General features: G+C 38.4%; 1 protein-coding gene across 1 annotated transcript in view; it reads right to left on the bottom strand.

Moving 5' to 3' along the window:
- Positions 1–21,401, bottom strand: part of NRCAM (neuronal cell adhesion molecule) — a 173,731-nt gene that overhangs the window by 13,984 nt on the left and 138,346 nt on the right. The window contains exons 25-26 of the mRNA XM_081331619.1: positions 12,222–12,353; positions 11,557–11,635 (exon numbers count right to left, since the gene is read on the bottom strand). Of these exons, the coding sequence (XP_081187745.1) occupies positions 11,557–11,635; positions 12,222–12,353 (211 nt within the window). The remainder of the gene's footprint in view (positions 1–11,556; positions 11,636–12,221; positions 12,354–21,401) is intronic.

Genomic DNA, 21,401 nt, shown 5'->3' with positions numbered 1-21,401 from the left:
GTCAAGCCCTGCCGGCTTGCCATGTGTCTGGGCTCTGCCATCCTCGTCCTGGCTCCAAACGCCGTTCCCCACACCAGCACGGAGGACCGATTCCCCCCCACCGTCGCCACCGGCCAAGTGCGGCGTTCGACTCACTGAGGCTGCAGCAGCTCGCCGCCGGTCAGATGATGCCTGTGCCTGCGTCAGATGGCTGTGCGGCGCCTGAGCGGCTGGCACCAGGGCCACTGGCCGCGCCTACACCCAACTGGCGGGAGCGGCGCCAGGCACCTGCCGACCAGCTGACAGACATGCCTGCGCAGGTCGGCTGCACAGCGCCTGAGCGGCCGGTCCCAGAGCCGCCGGCTACGTCTACACCCAACTGGCGGGGGCGGCGCCGGGCGCCTGCCGACCATCTGATGGGCGCACCTGTGCAGGTCGGCTGCGCAGCGCCTGAGCGGCCAGTCCCAGAACCGCCGGCTGCGCCTGCGCCCGATCCCCGGGAATGGCGCCAGACGCCCACCGACCGGCCGATGGACACGCCTGCGCCGGACGGGGGTGTGACTTGTGAGCAGCCGGAACCGGTGCAAGGACGATAGGCAGCCAGATGGACTGGACTGCCGCAGACAGCTGCCGGATGGTTGGTGGCCATGCCTGCACCGCCTCTTTCTCTGGCCGGGCCTTCGGGCGGACCAGTGGGGGGGCCGTTTCGGGTGGTGGGGCAGGCCAGGCCAGTGGAGGAGGGGGAATGTGACTACAGTGACGGGACGGCTGAGGTGGCATAGGGAGGGGGCAGGACGGGGCTTACCTGGTGGACGGCCCTGCGGGCTCCAACAATGTGCGTGGTGGGTGGCCGGCGTGCAAGGTGATGGGTGGGGTCTTTATGGAGTGGCGGGCGGATGCCGGTTTGTTTTGGAGGGGTGGGGTTGGGGCGTGTCTTCATGATAAAAGAGCATTGGAGCAGGATGCTGCCAACGCTGACTTTATTGCGGTTTGCTTTGTGTTGGGAGAATAAAGTCACTCGTTCCTTGCCGTGTTTGTGTTTCATCGTTGAGGACGTCTGTGACACAGCAGATCTTCCACGCAGCTCCAGAAAAACAAAAACAAATGGTTGGTGCCAGCTGCAAAAATCACTGGATCTTGTTTGGCCATGTGACCAGGCACAAAAAACAAAACAAAACAAAAAATACCCCACTTCCGGCTTCTTGTAGGCCTGAACATGTCCAGGCAAGTCACAGAGTTAAAATGGCCATGGCAGCAGCCGAGACTGAATCCAACTCACATAGCTACAGAGACCTGTTTTTGATCACAATTTTGAATTTCTAATGTAAGTACTCTTTCTGAATAACCTCGTTTTCGTGAAATCTCGCTAAATAAATGCTTGTATCTGGGCGATTACCTATATATTCTCTTCTATAAAAGATTAGTGCTACACAGAAAAACATTCCTGCATTCCTTTCTGTGGAATTCTTGTAAGTGAATGTTTTACCACATTTTCAAGAGTTACATTGTCTTCATAATTAGTATAAATAGGGCAGTGAAATACCCTGACATCTTTGCAACTATCATTAACGCAATAAAAGAAATTTTAGCTGGACTTTTTGTCTTTTAATACTTGGTGCAACAACATTTTGATCTCATCATCAGAAATCTGTATTGTCACCATTTTTTCCTGTAGCATAGCATCAGGTTAATATAAAAAGAGGATCCCATGCACAAGGAACCCTTCTTTTTATATTGTGTTGTGTACAGATAGTCCTCAACTTACAACAGTTTGTTTAGTGACATTTCAAAGTTACAATGGCACTGAAAAAAATGACTTATGACCATTTTTCAGTTATGACCTTTGCAGCATCCCCATCATCATGTGATCAAAATTCAGATGCTTGGCAACTGGTTCATATTTATGATCGTTGCTGTCTCCCAAGGTCATGTGATCATCTTTTGTGACCTTCTGACAAGCAGTCAATGGGGAAGCCAGATTCATTTAACAGGGTTACTAAGTTATCAACTGCAGTAATTCACTTAACAACGGTGGCAAGAAAGGTTGTAAAATGGAGCAAAACTCACATAACAAATGTCTCACTTAACAACAGAAATTTTGGACTCAATTGTGGTTGTAAATCGAGGACTACCTGTATCTCCTGATCCCCAATAATGAAAAAATCACTGGTACTGCTTCAGCTTCTAGAAGATCAAGTTAAGATTAAGTCCATGTTAACTGGAAACCACCCCTTCATGGATTACTGCCTTGTCGTGGCGAAGGGGCTTGCATAACTCAATGGAGCTATGAGCTATACTGTGCAGGGCCACCCAAGACGGACAGGTCATAGCAGAGAGTTCTGACAAAACGTGATCCACTGGAGAAGGAAATGGCAACCCACTCCAGTATCTTTGCCATGAAAACTGCATGGACAGTACCAAAAGGAAAAAAGATATGATGCTGGAAGAAGATGGTAGAGGACAGGAAGGCCTGGAGGAATGTTGTCCATAGGGTCACGATGGGTCGGACATGACGTTGCAACTAACAACAACAACAACAACAACAACTGGAAAGCAAGTCCCAGTAAATTTGGAACAGTATTCTGACTAAGAACAAGACTAAATACAGTTAATACATACTTTAAAATACTTGGAATGAGTCTACTGAGCAAAATGGAACTTACTCAATTACCTATACCTAGTTAATTTAATATTTAAATTTACTAATTTATTTTATAATTGTTTTGTGAAAAAATTCTGAAATACTATGGAGTTTTAAAAATGGCACAGGCAAAAAGCAAAAGCTAAAACACATAACCAAATAAAAAATACTATTAAAATGCCTTATGAGAGAAGTGCATCCATTTTGCTTGAGTGATTAAATAATTTTTTCTACAAACTATTCCAAAGGAAAGATTAAATTAGTGCATTCAAAGTGCCACTTTGAAGGGTTAAAAGCTGTATCCTTAAAAGAACTGTATGTTAGAGCATTTAGCATTTAAAGAGTTAAACATTGTCTCTTTAAGAGATGGCCTCTGGGAAATGTAGCCTATTTGTTGGTCAGTCCTATATCATATCTAGTCAGTGGGAGGGACTTCAAAGTTTATTACAGGATATCCTGGCTACATGCCAGGATCAAGCATCGTGCACGTATCGATTGGGATCTGTAACCATGCTTAGCTGAGATGGGGAATTATTCCTTTTTACCTGTGAGAATGGACAGATATGAATATGACCAGATGTGTCTACTGCAAACGTAAGTCTCTGCTTAGAATTCCTGGACAATAAGTATTTGTTAAAAACCGTTTCGTGGAGTTTATGCTATCTGGATTGGGGCTATAACGCATCTCAGTCTATGTTTCCAGAATAAAATATTTTTTATCATTTATAGTAACACTTTATAACATTGGAGTTTTTGTTACATTTTGCTACATTTATTCTTGATTTATTCATTTTGGAGGCTTTTCTTAAACATAAATAATCTAGAAAATTAAAATGCCTGTTAAATATCCTTATTTCTTCTATAGTTAATGCATTCTGAAAGTTTTGAAACTAAGACCAATACTAAATAAACCCTTTAAAACATAGTGTACAGTATTTTAAATCCTTCTTTCCCTGCCACATGATTAAGAAGACATCAAAATAACAAGTAAAATATATATTTGAGCACATATATTGGTTTTTCTTGTAAGATGAGAAAATTATAATGTGAAATTCAATCAAGTATTTGCTCTTTGCTTTGCTTTGTTTTGATTAAACTAACATTATTGTTAAACAATTATCTCATATAGGAAATATGATATATTATGTCCCCTAGTTAAATTATTCTTATGTTTTCTTCATTTTTCAAACTTGAAAGTAATAGATGAGATATTTTATAGATAGTCCTCAACTTAAAATTGCAACTGGAACCAGATTTCTGGTCATAAATCATTACAATCCTAAATCAAGGATTGCCTTTATAGTGAATAGGAGGTTATGGAAAACATAAGTAAACTAAAACTAAAATAGTTTTAGTAACTAATGGATAATTTGCCCAGCGGTTTCATGTAGATGTTGAATAGGATTGGGGATAGAATCAAGCTCTGAGGCACTCTATACTATATAAGAGGAGGCTTGAGCCTGCTAGCAACACTGATTGGAGCTGGTAGGAAGATCCACCTTATTTTAAGTCCTCCAAGATCATCCACAAATGCAACCATTTGGTATGTGTCAAACTCATTAAGTAGATCAGACAAGGAATCAACTGCACAAGAAAGCTAAAGTTAATTGTGAGGGGCTGAATCTACCCATTTCATATTCACATGAATTAGGGAAATGTCTGAACCTCTTCTGCAGATTTTCTGCTTGTTGTACACTCAAGCTATGCTTTTCTGCTTGTCACCTACCTCCATCCTCTTTATTCTCTAGATTATTATAACCAGCCTGAAAAGAGTCTGGATCATTTGCTTTTTCCTAGTTACCCAAGAAGCTGTGCAGTATCACTTCTCAACAACTGTCCCCCAAAAGGAAAGATTGGAAACTGGATTAAAATTGTCCAGTACTATTGAACAAGGATGACTTCTTGAGGAGTGGATGGATCATAACTTTCTTCAAACAGGTGGAACTACCCTATCTTTCAAAGAAACTTTCTCCACTGTTTGAACCCAATTATTTTCCAACTTATGCTACTCCATGCTACTGTTACAAATAGCAGCATATATGCATTTATTTTATAATTTCACCATATTAAAAAGGAAATGTTTACTAATAGAATTTTTTTAAAAAAGCAAAACAACCTTGAAATCTCATGTTAAAATTGAAGATGAGAATTCCTTCCTTGATACTGTGAGCCACTGGTTGCAGTATTCACATATTGCGCTAAGCCATAATATTATTTTCCTGTTTGTGGCAGAATGTTATTGTGAACCTAGCCAATGATGATTTATTCAGCAAACTAGTGTTAAACAAATCAAGCTGGGTAAATATCTAGCGTGAAATCTTGGGCTACAATGGATCAAAATACATCATGTCATCAAATTCTACAACCCCTCCCCCCAAAAAAACTAGTAAATGCTATTTAGTTATTGAACTTGAAAAATAATACTTAAAAGTATCACCATGTGTTATATCTTAAGATTGCAATTTACAATTGGAAGGTACGTATCAGAGACAAACAATGTATGTTTGTGATCCAATATGGGGAAAGGGATATGATCAAGAAAAACAAATACTGAAACAGAGTATTTTGACATGGCATAGCAGCGAGATGTGGTAGTAAGGCAACATAGGTCTTGGCAGCTTACTTTTACTGCTGAGCCAGCTGACTATAGGTAGTCCATCTTTACCTTCCATTCATTCAGTAACCATTTTAAATTACACTAATCTGAAAAAATGGCCTTATGACCTGTGAACAAAGTTATAGCTGTTGTAGTACCTCCGTGGTCATGCAATCAAAAATTGGGTTCTTGGCAGCCTGCCTGCATTTATAACCTCAGGGGCATTGCAGCTCCCCAACCCTGCCCCAACTACACTTTTGGCTGCCTTGCAGTGGCAGCAGAACTAGACTGGACTGTCTCAGGGTGTTCAGCAATCCCAGTCAGCCAACTGCCACCGACCCAAGGCTCTACTTACAGTAGTGGCCAAAATTGTGGAAACCTTTTAGGAAAAGTGTGCAGTAGAAATGCCACCTTTGGTTAAGTTTCCATCAATTTTTCTTCTATTTTTTTATAACTGTAGCCTTGTTCACTTAATAATACTATTTTGCATCGCTTTCTGGACAACCAGTCAACTCTTTGCATCATTATTTTACAGTAGTGGCCAAAATTGTGGAAACCTTTTGGGAAAAGTGTATTTTTGAGGTTTGATGGCTAATAACACCAATTTTGGGGGGGAGTAGTATCATAAAATTATATATCAATGGAAAGATAATTTAATCAAGAATGTAATTCAACAAAGTTTGTTCAATTATCTGTACTGTATTCTATGAAAACTTATATAGCCAAATAACCAGAAAAAGGAAGCACAACTTGTTTAGGTTGATATTAAGTAGCTTTCCTTAATCTGATTGTAGCCAATGAGCATGAGTGTTATAGAGCCCATCAGGTGTCATCTTGTTTTGGCAATGAGCCAATTAGATCACAGTAGGATTCAGTTATTGATGTCATGTATTGAAGCTGAGAGGAGGACATTTGTCAGTGTGTTATGTGATCGCTATCAAGTTGGTTGGGGTTTTTTGTGTTCTTTCATTTAGTGAGCTTGTAAAACGTAATAAAATTAAATTAATGGTGCAAAGAGTTGACTGGTTGCCCAGAAAGTGATGTAAAATAGTGTTATTAAGTGAACAAGGCCAATTAGAAGAAAAATTGGTGGAAACTTAACCAAATGTGGCATTTCTACTGCACACTTTTCCCAAAAAGTTTCCACAGTTTTGGCCACTATTGTAATTTTATAACGTTTTACAACCTCAAAAATACACTTTTCCCAAAAGGTTTCCACAATTTTGGCCACTACTGTAAGACCTGCTTCCACTGACAAATGCTGCTTCAAGCCCAATACCATCCATAAACCCTTAATTTCCCCTACCACCCTGCACTCCATAGAATATGCTGGGGCCCAATTACCTTTGCTGGTTTGCTCTAGTTGCTGACAGTCATGTCCAGCTTGTATGAGGCAGCTACTAGCTCAGACGTTGCACCAGTACAGTTACTGTACTATAATTCCATATAGCTGCTATGAAAAACAACAAATGTTGTCCAACACAAATGCAATCTATCCATAACCCTAAGGTTTTTTTTCTTCTTTCTTTCCCGTTATTGTGGTTTTCATGTATTATGGGGAAATTGATATATTTTTATGTATTAAAGCTGGTCTATGATTGTAATGAAGTTTATATTACTAATCTCAGACTATCAATCAACCTATTTCTCCTCTGACCATTTAAAAAAGAGATGGAATTACAATTTTAGTAGTCTAAGGATGTCTGTCTTCCCCATTAGACCATTTAGACATTACTTTGGCAAAAACAAGGTCTGCTTCAATAAATATTGCATTTTTATTGCATGGGAAATGATTCTTAAGTAATGGGAAAAAGTTCAAAATACTGGAACTCTTGGGAAAAATTGTAAGAAAATAAAGAGGTTTTTTCCAGTCAAATTTAATTTTCCAATTTAATCTACAGTTCTGGGATTTCCTAGTGATAGGTCATCCAAATACTAAGAGGACTGACATTGCTTTAAGGAATCAGCCAGGGTCAGCCAGATGCTTAGTGTTTACAACTAATCAATATACAATATATACTATCAAATAATTATTAATTTAAAGCTGAAAAAATACACTGAATTATAAATAAAAGATAAACATTTCAATTGCATTGCAGGAAATGCAATACCAACATAATATAACTGTTTAATAATTCTGACCCCTTCATGGATTACTGCTTTGTCGTGGCGAAGGGGCCTGCGTAATTCAATGAAGCGATGAGCTATGCCGTGCAGGGCCACCCAAGACGGAAAGGTCATAGCAAGAGAGTTCTGACAAAACATGATCCACTGGAGAAGGAAATGGCAACCCACTCCAGTATCTTTGCCATGAAAACCCTATGGACAGTACCAAAAGGCAAAATGATATGACGCTGGAAGATGAGCCCCTCAGGTCGGAAGGCATCCAATATGCTACTGGGGAAGAGCAGAGGGCTAGTACTAGTAGCGCCAGAAAGAATAAAGCAACTGGGCCAAAGCCAAAGGGACGCTCAGCTGTGGATGTGTCTGGTGGTGAAAGGAAAGTCTGATGCTGTAAAGATTTTTTCTCCATAGGAACCTGGAATGTAAGATCCATGAATCAAGGAAAGCTGGACGTGATCAAACAAGAGATGACAAGACTGAACATCGACATCTTAGGAATCAGCGAACTAAAATGGACAGGAATAGGTGAATTTAATTCAGATGACCATCAGGTATACTACTGCGGGCAAGAATCCCTCAGAAGAAATGGAGTAGCCTTCATAGTCAATAAAAGAGCAGGAAAAGCAATACTGGGATACAATCCCCAAAATGACAGAATGATCTCAGTTCGAATCCAAGGCAAACCATTCAATATCACAGTAGTCCAAGTCTATGCCCCAACCACCAATGCTGAAGAGGATGAAATTGACCGGTTCTATGAAGCCCTACAGCACCTTAAAGAACTAACACCAAAAAATGATGTCCTGATCATCATGGGGGATTGGAATGCTAAAGTAGGAAGCCAAAAGATAACCGGAATAACAGGCAAGTTTGGCCTTGGGGTACAAAATGAAGCAGGGCACAGGCTGATAGAATTTTGTCAAGAGAATACGATGGTCATAGCAAACACTCTTTTCCAACAACCCAAGAGACGGCTCTACACATGGACATCACCAGACGGTCAACACAGAAATCAGATTGATTATATGCTCTGCAGCCAAAGATGGAGAAGCTCTATACAGTCAGTAAAAACAAGACCAGGAGCTGACTATGGCTCAGACCATGAGCTTCTCATTGCAAAGTTTAGGCTTAAACTGAAGAAAGTAGGGAAAAGCACTAGGCCACTCAGGTATGAATTAAATCATATCCCTGTTGAATATACAGTAGAGGTGACAAATAGATTTAAGGAATTAGACCTGATAGACAGAGTGCCTGAAGAACTATGGATGGAGGTTCGCAACATTGTACAACAGGTAGCAACCAAAACCATCCCAAAGAAAAAGAAATGCAAGAAAGCAAAATGGCTGTCTGAAGAAGCTTTGCAAATAGCTGAGGACAGGAGGGAAGCGAAAGGCAAGGGAGAAAAAGAAAGATACGCCCAATTGAATGTAGAATTCCAGAGAATAGCTAGAAGAGATAAGAATGCCTTCTTAAATGAACAGTGCAAAGAAATAGAAGAAAACAATAGAATAGGGAGGGCCAGAGATCTCTTCAAGAAAATTGGAGAGATGAAGGGAACGTTTAATGCAAAAATGGGCATGATAAAGGACCAAAATGGCAGGGACCTAACAGAGGCAGAAGAGATTAAGAAGAGGTGGCAAAATTACACAGAAGAACTATACAAGAATGAGCTTAACGTCCCTGATAATCACAATGAGGTGGTCACTGACCTCGAGCCAGACATCCTAGAATGTGAAGTTAAGTGGGCCTTAGAAAAGCTGAGCAACAACAAAGCTAGTGGAGGTGACAGTATTCCAGCTGAGCTATTCAAAATCTTAAAAGACGATGCAGTAAAAGTGCTACACTCAATTTGCCAGCAAATTTGGAAAACTCAACAGTGGCCACAGGATTGGAAAAGATCAGTTTACATTCCAATTCCAAAGAAAAGCAGTGCCAAAGAATGTTCAAACTATCGCACCATTGCACTCATTTATCATGCTAGTAAAGTTATGCTTAAAATTCTACAAGCTAGACTCCAGCAGTACAGTATGTGGATCGAGAACTACCAGAAGTACAGGCAGGATTTCAAAGAGGCAGAGGAACTAGAGATCAAATTGCCAACATACGCTGGATCATGGAGAAAGCTAGAGAGTTCCAGAAAAACATCTACTTCTGCTTCATTGACTATGCTAAAGCCTTTTATTGTGTGGCAAGTTCTTAAAGAGATGGGTGTACCAGACCATCTTATTTGTCTCTTGAGAAACCTATATGTGGGCCAAGAAGCAACAGTGAGAACTGGACATGGAACCACTGATTGGTTCAAAATTGGGAAACGAGTCCGGCAAGGCTGTATACTGTCGCCCTGCCTATTTAACTTATATGCAGAGCACATCATGAGAAAGGCAGGGCTAGATGAATCAAAAGTTGGAATTAAGATTGCCGGAAGAAATATCAACAACCTAAGATATGCAGATGATACCACTCTAATGGCAGAAAGTGAAGAGGAACTAAAGAGCCTCTTGTTGCGGGTGAAGAAGGAGAGTGCAAAACTTGGGTTGAAACTTAACATTAAAAAAACCAAGACCATGGCATCCAGCCCCCTCAATTCCTGGCAAATAGATGGGGAAGAAATGGAGGTAGTGACAGATTTTATTTTCCTGGGCTCCAAGATCACTGCAGATGGGGACTGTAGCCAAGAAATTAAAAGACACTTGCTCCTAGGGAGGAAAGCCATGGCAAATCTAGACAGCAGAGATATCACCCTGTCAACAGAAGTGCGTATAGTCAAGGCTATGGTCTTCCCAGTTGCAATGTATGGCAGTGAAAGTTGGACCATAAAAAAGGCTGAGCGCCAAAGAATTGAGGCCTTTGAACTGTGGTGCTGGAGAAGACTCCTGCGAGTCCCTTGGACTGCAAGGCGATCAAACCGGTCAGTCCTAGAGGAGATCAACCCTGACTGCTCTTTAGAAGGCCAGATCCTAAAGCTAAAACTCAAATACTTTGGCCACCTAATGAGAAGGAAGGACTCACTGGAGAAGAGCCTAATGCTGGGAAAGATTGAGGGCAAGAGAAGAAGGGGACGACAGAGAATGAGGTGGCTGGATGGAGTCACTGAAGCAGTAGGTGTGAGCTTAAATGGACTCCAGAAGATGGTAGAGGACAGGAAGGCCTGGAGGAACGTTGTCCATAGGGTCGCGATGTGTCGGACATGACTTTGCAGCTAACAACAACAAAATAATTCTGATTTAACTAAACTTGCTATTTTGAAAAGATCAAATGTTCTGCAAATTAAATTATATATTATTAATACTATAAGAAGCTTCCGTCAATGAATTTATGGGGAAGGCATGTATTTATATATTTTTTGTTTTTGATAGAATAGATTTGAAGACAGACAACACATTTAATCTAGACTGATGATTTTCATATATGTTGAGTTGCATGCATGATATAATGTTAACTTTTATTACTTTCAAACAAAATACATACTTATTCCAAGGCAAATATCAAGTATTTTTTTACTACAAACTATAAATTTAGTTCAGGACATTTAGATAACATTTATATATTTTTCTTTATAAATAGAAGAGATGCATGTATCAATTTCTGCCCGAAGTCACATTGAAAGCACATTTACCAAATATAATGAAGTAAAATGCTGAATCCAAATTTGTTTAAGTACTGGATTTTTAATATAATAATTTGGATCTGGATTTTATGATTATAATGTATATGCTCAAGATTTTTCAGTCATTTTCTGGTCTTTTATGGAGGGCTAAGGCCAGGATGAACATAATATATTTCTGCATAAACACATGAATAATTGCAGCAAGAATGATATAAAGATATGGTAAAAAATAAAGTGACCAGCTAAAAGTTAGCAAATGCAAAACTCTACTACTTCTATTCATTTGAATAAATTTGTATATTAATAGTAATACTCAAGTGTATTCCTATTATCTATGCTTTGTCATAATACCACTGCTATGCAAGCTGAATTATTTGCTAAAATTAAATAAATTATTAAATGTCTGATAATTTAACATATTGATTTATATATTTTGTATCTGGATTGAAAAGTCATTTAGTAAAACAGTCAGCATCTAAAATGTTCATATGGCATCATATCTGAAGATGGTGGATGATAAACTCTTAAGTTAAATGATTTGAATAGAAAGTCTTAAGAGTATTATCTTCAAATCCAAGATAGTATGATTAATAAGAAAAATAGTAATACCTGTATTCACCAAGAGTTCCATCATCTTCTTTCATAGGTTGTATTTCTGGATCGCCATGTGCATCTTCTTTTTCTTTCACTAAAATATGCAAAATTGGACCTTTAAAGATGCCATACATATATGTTAACAAACACTTAACACATATCTCCTTTGCTTCTCAGCTAACAAAGCGAGAAAGAGCCAGTGGCCTAAAGGTTAGAATAATTGCCTAATGTGCAATCGGCCCAGGTTCGAATCTCAGAAGGGTATGGCTGACTGATGAGAACAAATAAGTTTGAAATGATCATATCTGTCTCCCTTTAATTCTTTGTTAGCAATCACTGCATTGCTTAGTAATGAAATTACAACAGTTCAAGACTGTTGTTAAATCATAGTCCATGTGACTATGATTTCGGACTACCTACTGTCTTCTCCATTGCTTTTCTCAGAATCTCACACACTTAACTGTGATGGCCAGAACTCCAAGAAACTGTCCTAAGTCCCCCCCCCACTAACATTGAATAGTTGCTAAATGAATGGTTGTAACCTGAAGACTACCAGTAGTAAAGTCAAGCATACTTATTCCTTATATTTTGAATCTTAGCAGCAGTAGTAGAAATATTAAATTTAAATAAAAATGAACATTTTCTTTTTAAAAAATTAAATCAGAAGATCCAAAACTTACCTGGGTATTTTCCACCTTTATTTCTCTTTATGAAACAAATAATGAGCAAAATCAAGATGAGAAGAGCAACTGCACACATAAGACCAATGAACCATCCTTGAGTAGCAATGTCAACTTGCCGACTTGCCTTTGCTAAGAATGAAAAAGAGGCATTTATTCGTACCAGTTCTGCATTCTTATGAATTAATTTACATCACAATTATAAACAATATATTTTGGTCTTTTAAAAACATTTGATAATTTGGTAGTATTGTTGAATTGTAGATATTTGCATTTAAAATACTAAATGTGTAAAAATAAGTATCCTCTCCCCTTATACTTGCCCTATTTTTCTAATAAAAACATTTGTGGCAGTGGTTTGAGAATTGTCCTTTGACCCATAGTTGAATGTACAAATAATTTACCCTGGAAATTTTCTCAAACATTTTAAAGGAGCTTTCTTCATGCACTAAATAAGGAAATGTATGTAGTCAGTTTCCTTTCTGCTCAGAAATCTATGGTTTAGAGGCAATTTAATTCATTTAATAGAACCAGTTGCACTAAATTTACTTTCATGTAAAAGAGTACAATAGAATTTCTAATATAGTTATAATATTTATGAATTGTTCATATTTATGCATTTGGAAAAGGGATATCATATTTTTATAGAATACAAAGAGAACAAAATGTTTTTTTGAGAAAAAATGGTTTGTCTTTTAAAACGCTAACTTTAAATAGCATAATATGAACAAGGAATGTTTAATAGGTTAGAGCTATTTGAGCTTTTCCAAACATGCAGTTAAAAATACAATGTCAGGAATTAAAGGAAGACATATACATTTTACATTCAAATGCAGTATGTAATGCCATGCCAACTATGGAAAACAATACATGCTTAACATATACTGTACTAATATATAAGCTACAATAACAACTTACACAGCTTCCAGTTTTTTATTTCTGTATATTCTGATAAAGACGTATAGAGTTCTATAAGCCACTACTATTTAAATTGCATAACTATGTGTAATTGCACTACATATATAGACTGCTTCAAATCCATAGAGTATTCTCTCTGAAAAATACAAAAGCTGCTAATACAGGCGAGTCATATGAATTTATTCTACTGTACTTAAATCAAATCATTGCTAAAGTAAATGTTAAACAGAAATACTTTCAGAAGCCATAGAATGGCTTTTTCCTGTTAAGAGTTAAGGAAATAGCTGTTTGTTTAGATTCAGAATCAGAGTTGAATGTTGGTGAAAAGATTCTACTACCGAAGAGAGGTAGGACTGATTCCTATTGATTCTTTCCTATTAGTCAACCTCCTCTGCAACAGTTTATCTTCCTCTGGTATAATAATATGGTTTGACTAGAGAGGGAATGGCCCATAAAACACTCCTGTCACTTCCACTTTCCAATAATAAAACTTTGGGGGGAAAACCCTCAAATTTATGCAAATTTCAGAGAAAGAATGTGTTTGAGGAAGACGGGAAGATTCTTGAACTTCTATTTTATTGTCATGAAATACATCTACAAAATTCAAATGAAGATTTAAAAAAATGAGTGGGTTTAGCTAGATATCAGTCAGTTCCAATCAACAAGGAAAATGTGATATCCAAATTATTGTAATTTAAAGGAGCTTGGATTTTATATAATTTGATACATACAGAACTGACAGAATCTAAGGCTTTTGTATAGCTGAGATACTATTGAATCCTTCCAAGGCTTAGATTTTTGATGGGTTTAGGGAAAAATAAGTTTTTTAAAAATGTGCCAAGCCTATTCAAATATTTAGAGGAATACTGCCATGATAATTCCAATGTTGGCTTATTGATCCTTGTCACCCAGCCACTCTTTCAAATTTCCTCTCTATTTTCCATCCTGTAAGTTGGACATCTGTAACAGTGTTAACAGAGTACAAAGAGTTTGGGGAGCTGTACTGTCATGCAGAAAAAAATACCCAACCATATTAAATAGTATTTCAAGAATAAAAATGCTGTGAGGTAAAGAGGGTTCAGAAATTTTTATCTACAATGACATGTTTCAGCTTATAGAGTTATCTATAAGTTATAAGCCTTGGATCTAACCCATTACTTGAAATAATATTTAGATGTTGAATGCAAGGGTTTTTCTCATGCCAGGGTTTTTTTTTTTTGCAAACAGAAGAAACATTAATTGCAGAACAGCATGTCAGGACCCACCCCAAACCACGTCTTAGGAAGACAAAAACTCTTGGAGTCAGTTCTAGTCCAAAAGGAATCTTTACTAGGACATGCTCGGTTGTGGGAATACAAGACAGGACTTAGTATTGTTTTACAAATTGAAATTTTATAAAGGGTACCTGGTTCAACCCCCCTTCCCTCAACCCCATTTGGTCAGCCCCCATCCTTCTACTTCGTGTCATCCCTTTCGTGGGGGGAAAAAAGGAACTTTGAATCTTTATGGTTATTGCCTGCTTCCTCTCCAGAATTAAAAGAAAACACAAGCCAGATACCTTCTTCTCTAACCCTCCCTTTTGATCCCCCCAGTTCAAAAGGTTTCCTTGGTCTTTGAAATAACCTAAGGCAGGCTGAATCCATATATGCTCCTCCTTCCTCGGGAGATGGCAGAAGCCATATGGGGGGAGATAATGTTTTAAACATACATTTATGAATGTGATATAAATGGATTCTGACACAGCATCTTGCATTTCTCTTCACATATCAAACAACCAACATACATTGCTACGAGCACATGAAGCTACTGATCTAAAACATCATTTAAGTTAGGGGTGTTGGACCATTCCTGATACCGTAGTTTCCGGCATATAAGACTACTTTTTAACCCATGAAAATCTTCTCAAAAGTCAGGGGTCATCTTATACGCCGGGTGCTGAAAATTTAGGGACAGGGCTGGCTGGAAAACCTGGAGCGGATCTCCCATTTAGTCTGCGCAGGGAAAGCGGGACCAATTGGAGAAGAAGCTGAAGTCTGTGATTTTTTACAGGCTGGGGTCTGGGCGTCTTTTCTTCTAAAGTTGAAGACCAGCTGTAGTATATCCCAACTTGAAAGGCAGGTGGGGAAGCCAGCAGCCAGAGCAGTGGCTTAGCTCTAAGGACACATTTGACTCAGGAACTGGGCGGGCTGGCTGAAAAACCTGGAGCGGATCTCCCATTTGGTCTTTTTTTTTAAAATCCCATTTATATCCTGCCCTTCTCCGAAGACTCAGGGTGGCTTACAATTTAAAGCACAAATCAATGTGCTTAGCAATAGCCTTCATTCTGTGTATATGCCTGTTTATTAGGGCTTTCACCCCCCCCCCAAGCAGCATTATTACAAAGTCAGCTTATTGCCCCCAACAATCTGGGTCCTCATTTTACCAACCTCGGAAGGATGGAAAGCTGAGTCAACCTTGAGCCTGGTGGGATGCGAACCTGCACTAATTGCAGGCAGCTTGTGTTACTTAAGGCTCTGCGCAGGGAAAGCTTTAGAGTGAATTAGGAAAAGTGAAAAAGTGAATTAGGAAAATAGGGAATGGTTGCTGGAATCAGGGGCTGCCACAAAGAAGAGGGAGTCAAGCTATTCTCCAAAGCACCTGAAAGCAGGACAAGAAGTAACGGATGGAAACTAATGAAGGAGAGAAGCAACCTAGAACTAAGGAGAACCTTCCTGACAGTTAGAACAATTAACCAGTGGAACAACCTGCCTCCAGAAGTGGTGAATGCTCCAACACTGGAAGTTTTTAAGAAGAGACTGGACAGCCATTTGTCTGAAATGGTATAGGGTTTCCTGCCTTAGCAGGGGGTTGGACTAGATGACCTCCAAGGTCCCCTCCAACTACTACTTCTTCTTCTTCTTCTTCTTCTTCTTCTTCTTCTTCTTCTTCTTCTTCTTCTTCTTCTTCTTCTTCTTCTTCTTCTTCTTCCTTCTTCTTCTTTTTATTATATTATTATTATTACTACTACTACTACTATTATTATTATTATTATTATTATTATTATTATTATTATTATTATTATTATTATTATTATTATTATTATTATTATTTAATCCACTTGCACTGTTTTATGTTTACATGTTTGATGACAAACAGCCTTATGTTTATAAGTGACAGTTTTCCTACTAAGCACCTGCATGTCATAAGCATTTGAATTAAAATTACCATATTAAAATCAAATCTGATGTTTTTTAATTTTTATTTGGTGTGCGTTGGAAGAGGGGTAGTCTTATATGGCGAGTATAGCCCAAACCCTATAATTTAACAGGAAATGTAGGGGGTCGTCTTATACGCCCAGTCGTCTTATACGCCGGAAAATATGGTAATTTATTTTACAAAATTAAATTTAGAGATATAATTCCATTTATAAAAACCAGTGTCCACGCAGTATAATGCTATGAAATAGTGAGTGAATGAAAATATTTCAACACTATGGACTACAATACATTTCTTTTTTTTTTTTAATAATTTTTTATTAAACTTATTATTTAAAAACATTGGATACAGTACCAGCGGGCTGACAAACCTTTTTGTCTACAATGTTCAAATATATATATATACATGTATATATGTACATCAAATAAGCACTTAGATACACTTAAGTTACAAATCATTAAGATAACAAAATATTTAAGACAATAAGCTAGTCTGTAAACCCTATTAAAGACCTTTCTTTTTTATCCCACCAAAGATACAATTTGTTCCAAATTCTATAATATTCTGATTGTTCTTTATTTTTTAGTTCCAAAGTTAGTTTGTCCATTTCTGCCCAATCCCAAATTTTCCTAATAACTTCTTTCTCACCTGGGATCTCATTCTTTTTCCATTTTTGCGCAAATGACATTCTGGCTGCTGTGATAATATGGATCGTTAAATATAGCACATCTTTAGGGTATTTCTCTTTCGTAATACCCAACAAGAAAAATTCTGGGCTAAACTCAATATCTTGTTTCAATATTTCTTTCAGCCAGGTCCAAATCATTCTCCAAAATTTTTGTGTTTTACTGCAAGACCACCACGTATGGAAATATGTACCTATCTCTTCAGAACACTTCCAACACTTTGGAGATACTGTTATAAACATTTTTGCTAGACGGGCTGGGGGAAGATGCCATCGATAAAACATTTTAAATAAATTTTCTTTGTACGAAGAGGCCAGTGTTATCCTTTTATTTCTGTCCCAAATTATTTGCCAAGTGCCTAGATCAATGTTATGTCCTAAATTGTTAGCCCAGATCAACATGGGATCCTTCACTTGCTCTTCAAACAGTTTATATCCCAAAAGCAATTTATATAAATTCCTTATTTGTTTAGAGTCTGGTCCCAGTAATATTTTGTCCAATGCTGTTTCTGAGGTATATATCCCCCATTCATTTTTATCCTTCCTATATCTCGATTGGATTTGTAAATAAGCCCACCAATCGAGTTTTATACCTTGTAGTTCTAGTTCATTCCTAGTTTTCAATTCCCCCTCCTCATTCAGAATATCCTTGTATGAAATTATGTTACCCAAATCAAATAGATTTGGGTAAACGATCGCTTCAAGGGTGGATAGCCAGACCGGTACTTTAGTGTAGTTATGAGATCTGATTTTTTTCCAGGTATTAAATAACGCATGCCTAATCTGATGTCTTTGAAAATGTGAGAAAAGACCTTGTTTCTCCGTCCATAGGAAAGCATGCCAGCCATATTGCAAATCGTGACCCTCTAAAGTTAGTAGTCTTCTATTTCTCAAGAGTACCCATTCTCTAATCCAACTCAGAGCCGCTGCATGGTAATATAATTCCCAGTCTGGCAATCCAAAACCCCCATTTTCCTTCGTGTCCTGTAGATATTTCAATTTAATTCTTGGTTTTTTTCCCTGCCAGACGAAATTTAATGATAATTTATTCAAATTTCGAAAAAATTTAGAATCGAGTTGTATTGGGATATTCTGAAATAGGAACAGGATTTTAGGCAGAATATTCATTTTAATGACAGCAATTCTTCCCAATAATGAGAGGTTTAGATTTCCCCATCTTTCCAGATCCCCTTTTATTTGATTCACTACGTTATCATAATTATCTTTTTTGAGTGAGGTGCATCTAGCCGTAATGTTAATCCCTAGATATTTTATTTTCTTAACTATTTCTATACCCATAATTCCTGCCAAATTTTCTTTTTGTTTATTGGTCATATTTTTAACAACCATCTTGGTCTTATTTCTATTTATTCGCAGTCCAGCGACCTCACCATATTTAGATAGTTCTTCCAATAAATTTGGTCCCGTCTGACATGGATCCTCCATAATAAAGACCAGATCGTCCGCGAAAGCTTGAAGTTTAAAGGTTTCCTTTTTAATGGTTAATCCTTTTATCTTTGGGTCATTTCTTATAGTTCTCGTTAATACTTCAAGTGATAATATAAACAGCAGTGGTGATAAGGGGCAGCCTTGCCGTGTTCCCTTTTGAATTTGAAACTTCCTGGATGCTTCCCCATTAATAATTATTTTTGCTTCCTGGTTGTCATAAATTGCCCTAATTACATTTATAAATTTTTCACCCATGTTCATGAAGCTAAGTTGTTGGTGCAAGAAAGACCATTTAACATTATCAAATGCCTTTTGGGCGTCTAAAAAAAGTAATGCCATCTGTTGACCACTATGTAATTCATAGTACTCCAACGTATCTAATATTATTCTAATATTGTGCTTAGTGTGTCTCTTAGTGAGAAAACCATTCTGATCTGCGTGTATGAAATCGTTCAGAAATCGTTTCAATCGCTCCGCTATAATTGAAGTAAATATCTTATAGTCCGAATTAAGAAGTGATATGGGTCTATAATTTTGGATTAATGTATGGTCCGTATTATCTTTCGGGATAAGGGTTATGTTTGCCTCCGACCAAGATTTAGGCGTTCTTGCGCCTTCTAATACTGCATTAAATACCTCCACTAGGGGTTGCGCTAAGATATTTTGTAATTCTTTATAGATTTCTGATGGGAGACCGTCAGGGCCCGATGCTTTATTGTTCTTTTGTGCATTGATAGCTTTTATCACCTCAGATAGCCGAATTTCCTCGTTTAGCATATTTCTAGTATCTTCTGTGACTTTGGGTAGTTTGGCTTTTTGAAAATATTCCTCCATTTTCTCCACACTTGCCTGGCTATCTTCTTTGTATAGACGCTCATAGAATTCCTGGGCTATGATTTTTTTTTTCTTCCTGGTGGAATATTCTCCCTTCCTCATCTCGTAATTCACGAATCCAGTTTTTCCCCTTTTGTTTTCCCAATTTATATGCGAGCCAACGGACCGGTTTATTTGCATTTTCAAAGAAATTTTGTTTCGTGTTTCTCAGTTGTTGTGCTAATTTCTCTTTATCTAAAATGTTAAGCTTGTGTTTAATCAAATCCATAGATTGCTTAATATTCTCTTTTTGTGGGTCTTGTTGGAGTATAACTTCTAAGCTCTTATATTCCCCTTCTAATCTTTCCCGTTGTTGTCTTTTCCCCTTATTTTTGTATACCATGTATGCCCTCGCTACCCCTCTCATCATTGCCTTGGCCGTATCCCAATTGTTTTGTACTGAGGTGTCTATTTAATTTAATTTTAATTTAATAATATTTATATACCGCCCTTCTCCCTGAGGACTCAGGGCGGTTTACAGGGCAGAATAAAATACTGAATACAAACGTTAAAAAAAGATTAAATAATTGCCCATGTTAAAACAGTTGACATAGAATTCTAAAACACCAAGTTAAAAATTAAGACAATAGAAAACCCCACCAATCCCCATCAGGCTAGGCCGGCTTGTACAAACAGAAACGTCTTGAGATCGCGACGAAAGGAGCGAAGATCGGGCGCCATCCGGAGCTCTACCGGTAGCTGATTCCACAGCTCCGGAGCGCCCACAGAGAAGGATCTCCCCCTGGGGGCCACCAATCGACATTCTCTGATCGGTGGCACCCTGAGGAGGCCCTCTCTGTGGGAACGCACAGGACGCAGGGAGCTTGATGCCGGCAGCAGATGTTCCCTAAGGTACTCCGGCCCCATGCCATGGAGGGCTTTGAACACCGTTACCAGTACCTTGAATCTCACCCGGAAGACAACTGGCAACCAATGCAGCTCACGGAGCAGCGGTGTAACGTGGGAGTATCGGGAGACTCCCAATACAACTCTCGCGGCTGCATTCTGTACCAGTTGGAGCTTCCGGGTGGTCCTCAAGGGCAGCCCCATGTAGAGAGCGTTGCAGTAGTCCAGACGAGAGGACACGAGCGCATGAGTGACCGTGCACAAATCATCCCGGCTAAGATAGGGCCGCAACTGGCGCACCAGGCGAACCTGGGCGAAGGCCCCCCTAGTCACAGCTCCTACATGGTCTTCCAAGGTGAGCCGTGAATCTAGGAGGACTCCCAAGTTGCGAGCCCTATCTATGGCTTTATTTTCCTTAAAGAAAAAACTTAGTTCTCTCTCCATCTTAGATTTGAATTCGTCCTCTTTTAAGATTGCTCTTTGTAGCGTCCATCTAGGTATTTTTTTGGAGCCTTTCCAGTTAAGTTTAATAGGATTGTGGTCTGCCCAAGTACCTGTCGCTATATGCACCTCGTCTATTTCAGAACTAATTTCTTCCGTCATCCATACCATGTCTATTCTAGACCATGAGTTATGTCGATTGGAGTAATGTGTATATTGTCTAGCCTTACGATTTCTTTCCCTCCAGACATCTTGAATATTTAGATCGTTAGCCAAGTTGAGAAAAGATCTCGGTAGAATTCTTCTCTTCTTTTTCCTGAGCGTCTTACCCATATAATCCAAATTTATATCTAGGATAGCATTAAAGTCTCCTATTAAACAGATCTCCTCATAATCAATGCTACATATCTTATTGTGAAGTGTTTTAAAGAATTGTTCTTGATTATGGTTTGGGGCATATATCTCTACCATCATGACCTTCCTGTGGTTTATTACAACCTCGACTATCAGTATTCTACCCTCTTTATCGTTATAGATTTGTTTTGCTGTCAATTTTGGGTTTACATATAATGCCACTCCTCTCTTTTTCTTGTGTTGGTCTAAGGAAACGAATAGATTCCCTATTTTTGGTTGTACTAACAAATATTTTTGTTGTTCCTTTATATGGACTTCTTGTATTGCCATGATATCCAATTGTTGATGAATGAGCCTATTAAAAAATTTCCGCCTTTTCACTGGCGAGTTTAGTCCATTAATATTCACAGACATAATAC

Source organism: Vipera berus, assembly GCF_964194415.1.
Source record: "Vipera berus genome assembly, chromosome: 6".
Taxonomy (NCBI): Eukaryota; Metazoa; Chordata; class Lepidosauria; order Squamata; family Viperidae; genus Vipera; species Vipera berus.
This window is presented reverse-complemented; position numbering and strand designations above follow the sequence as displayed.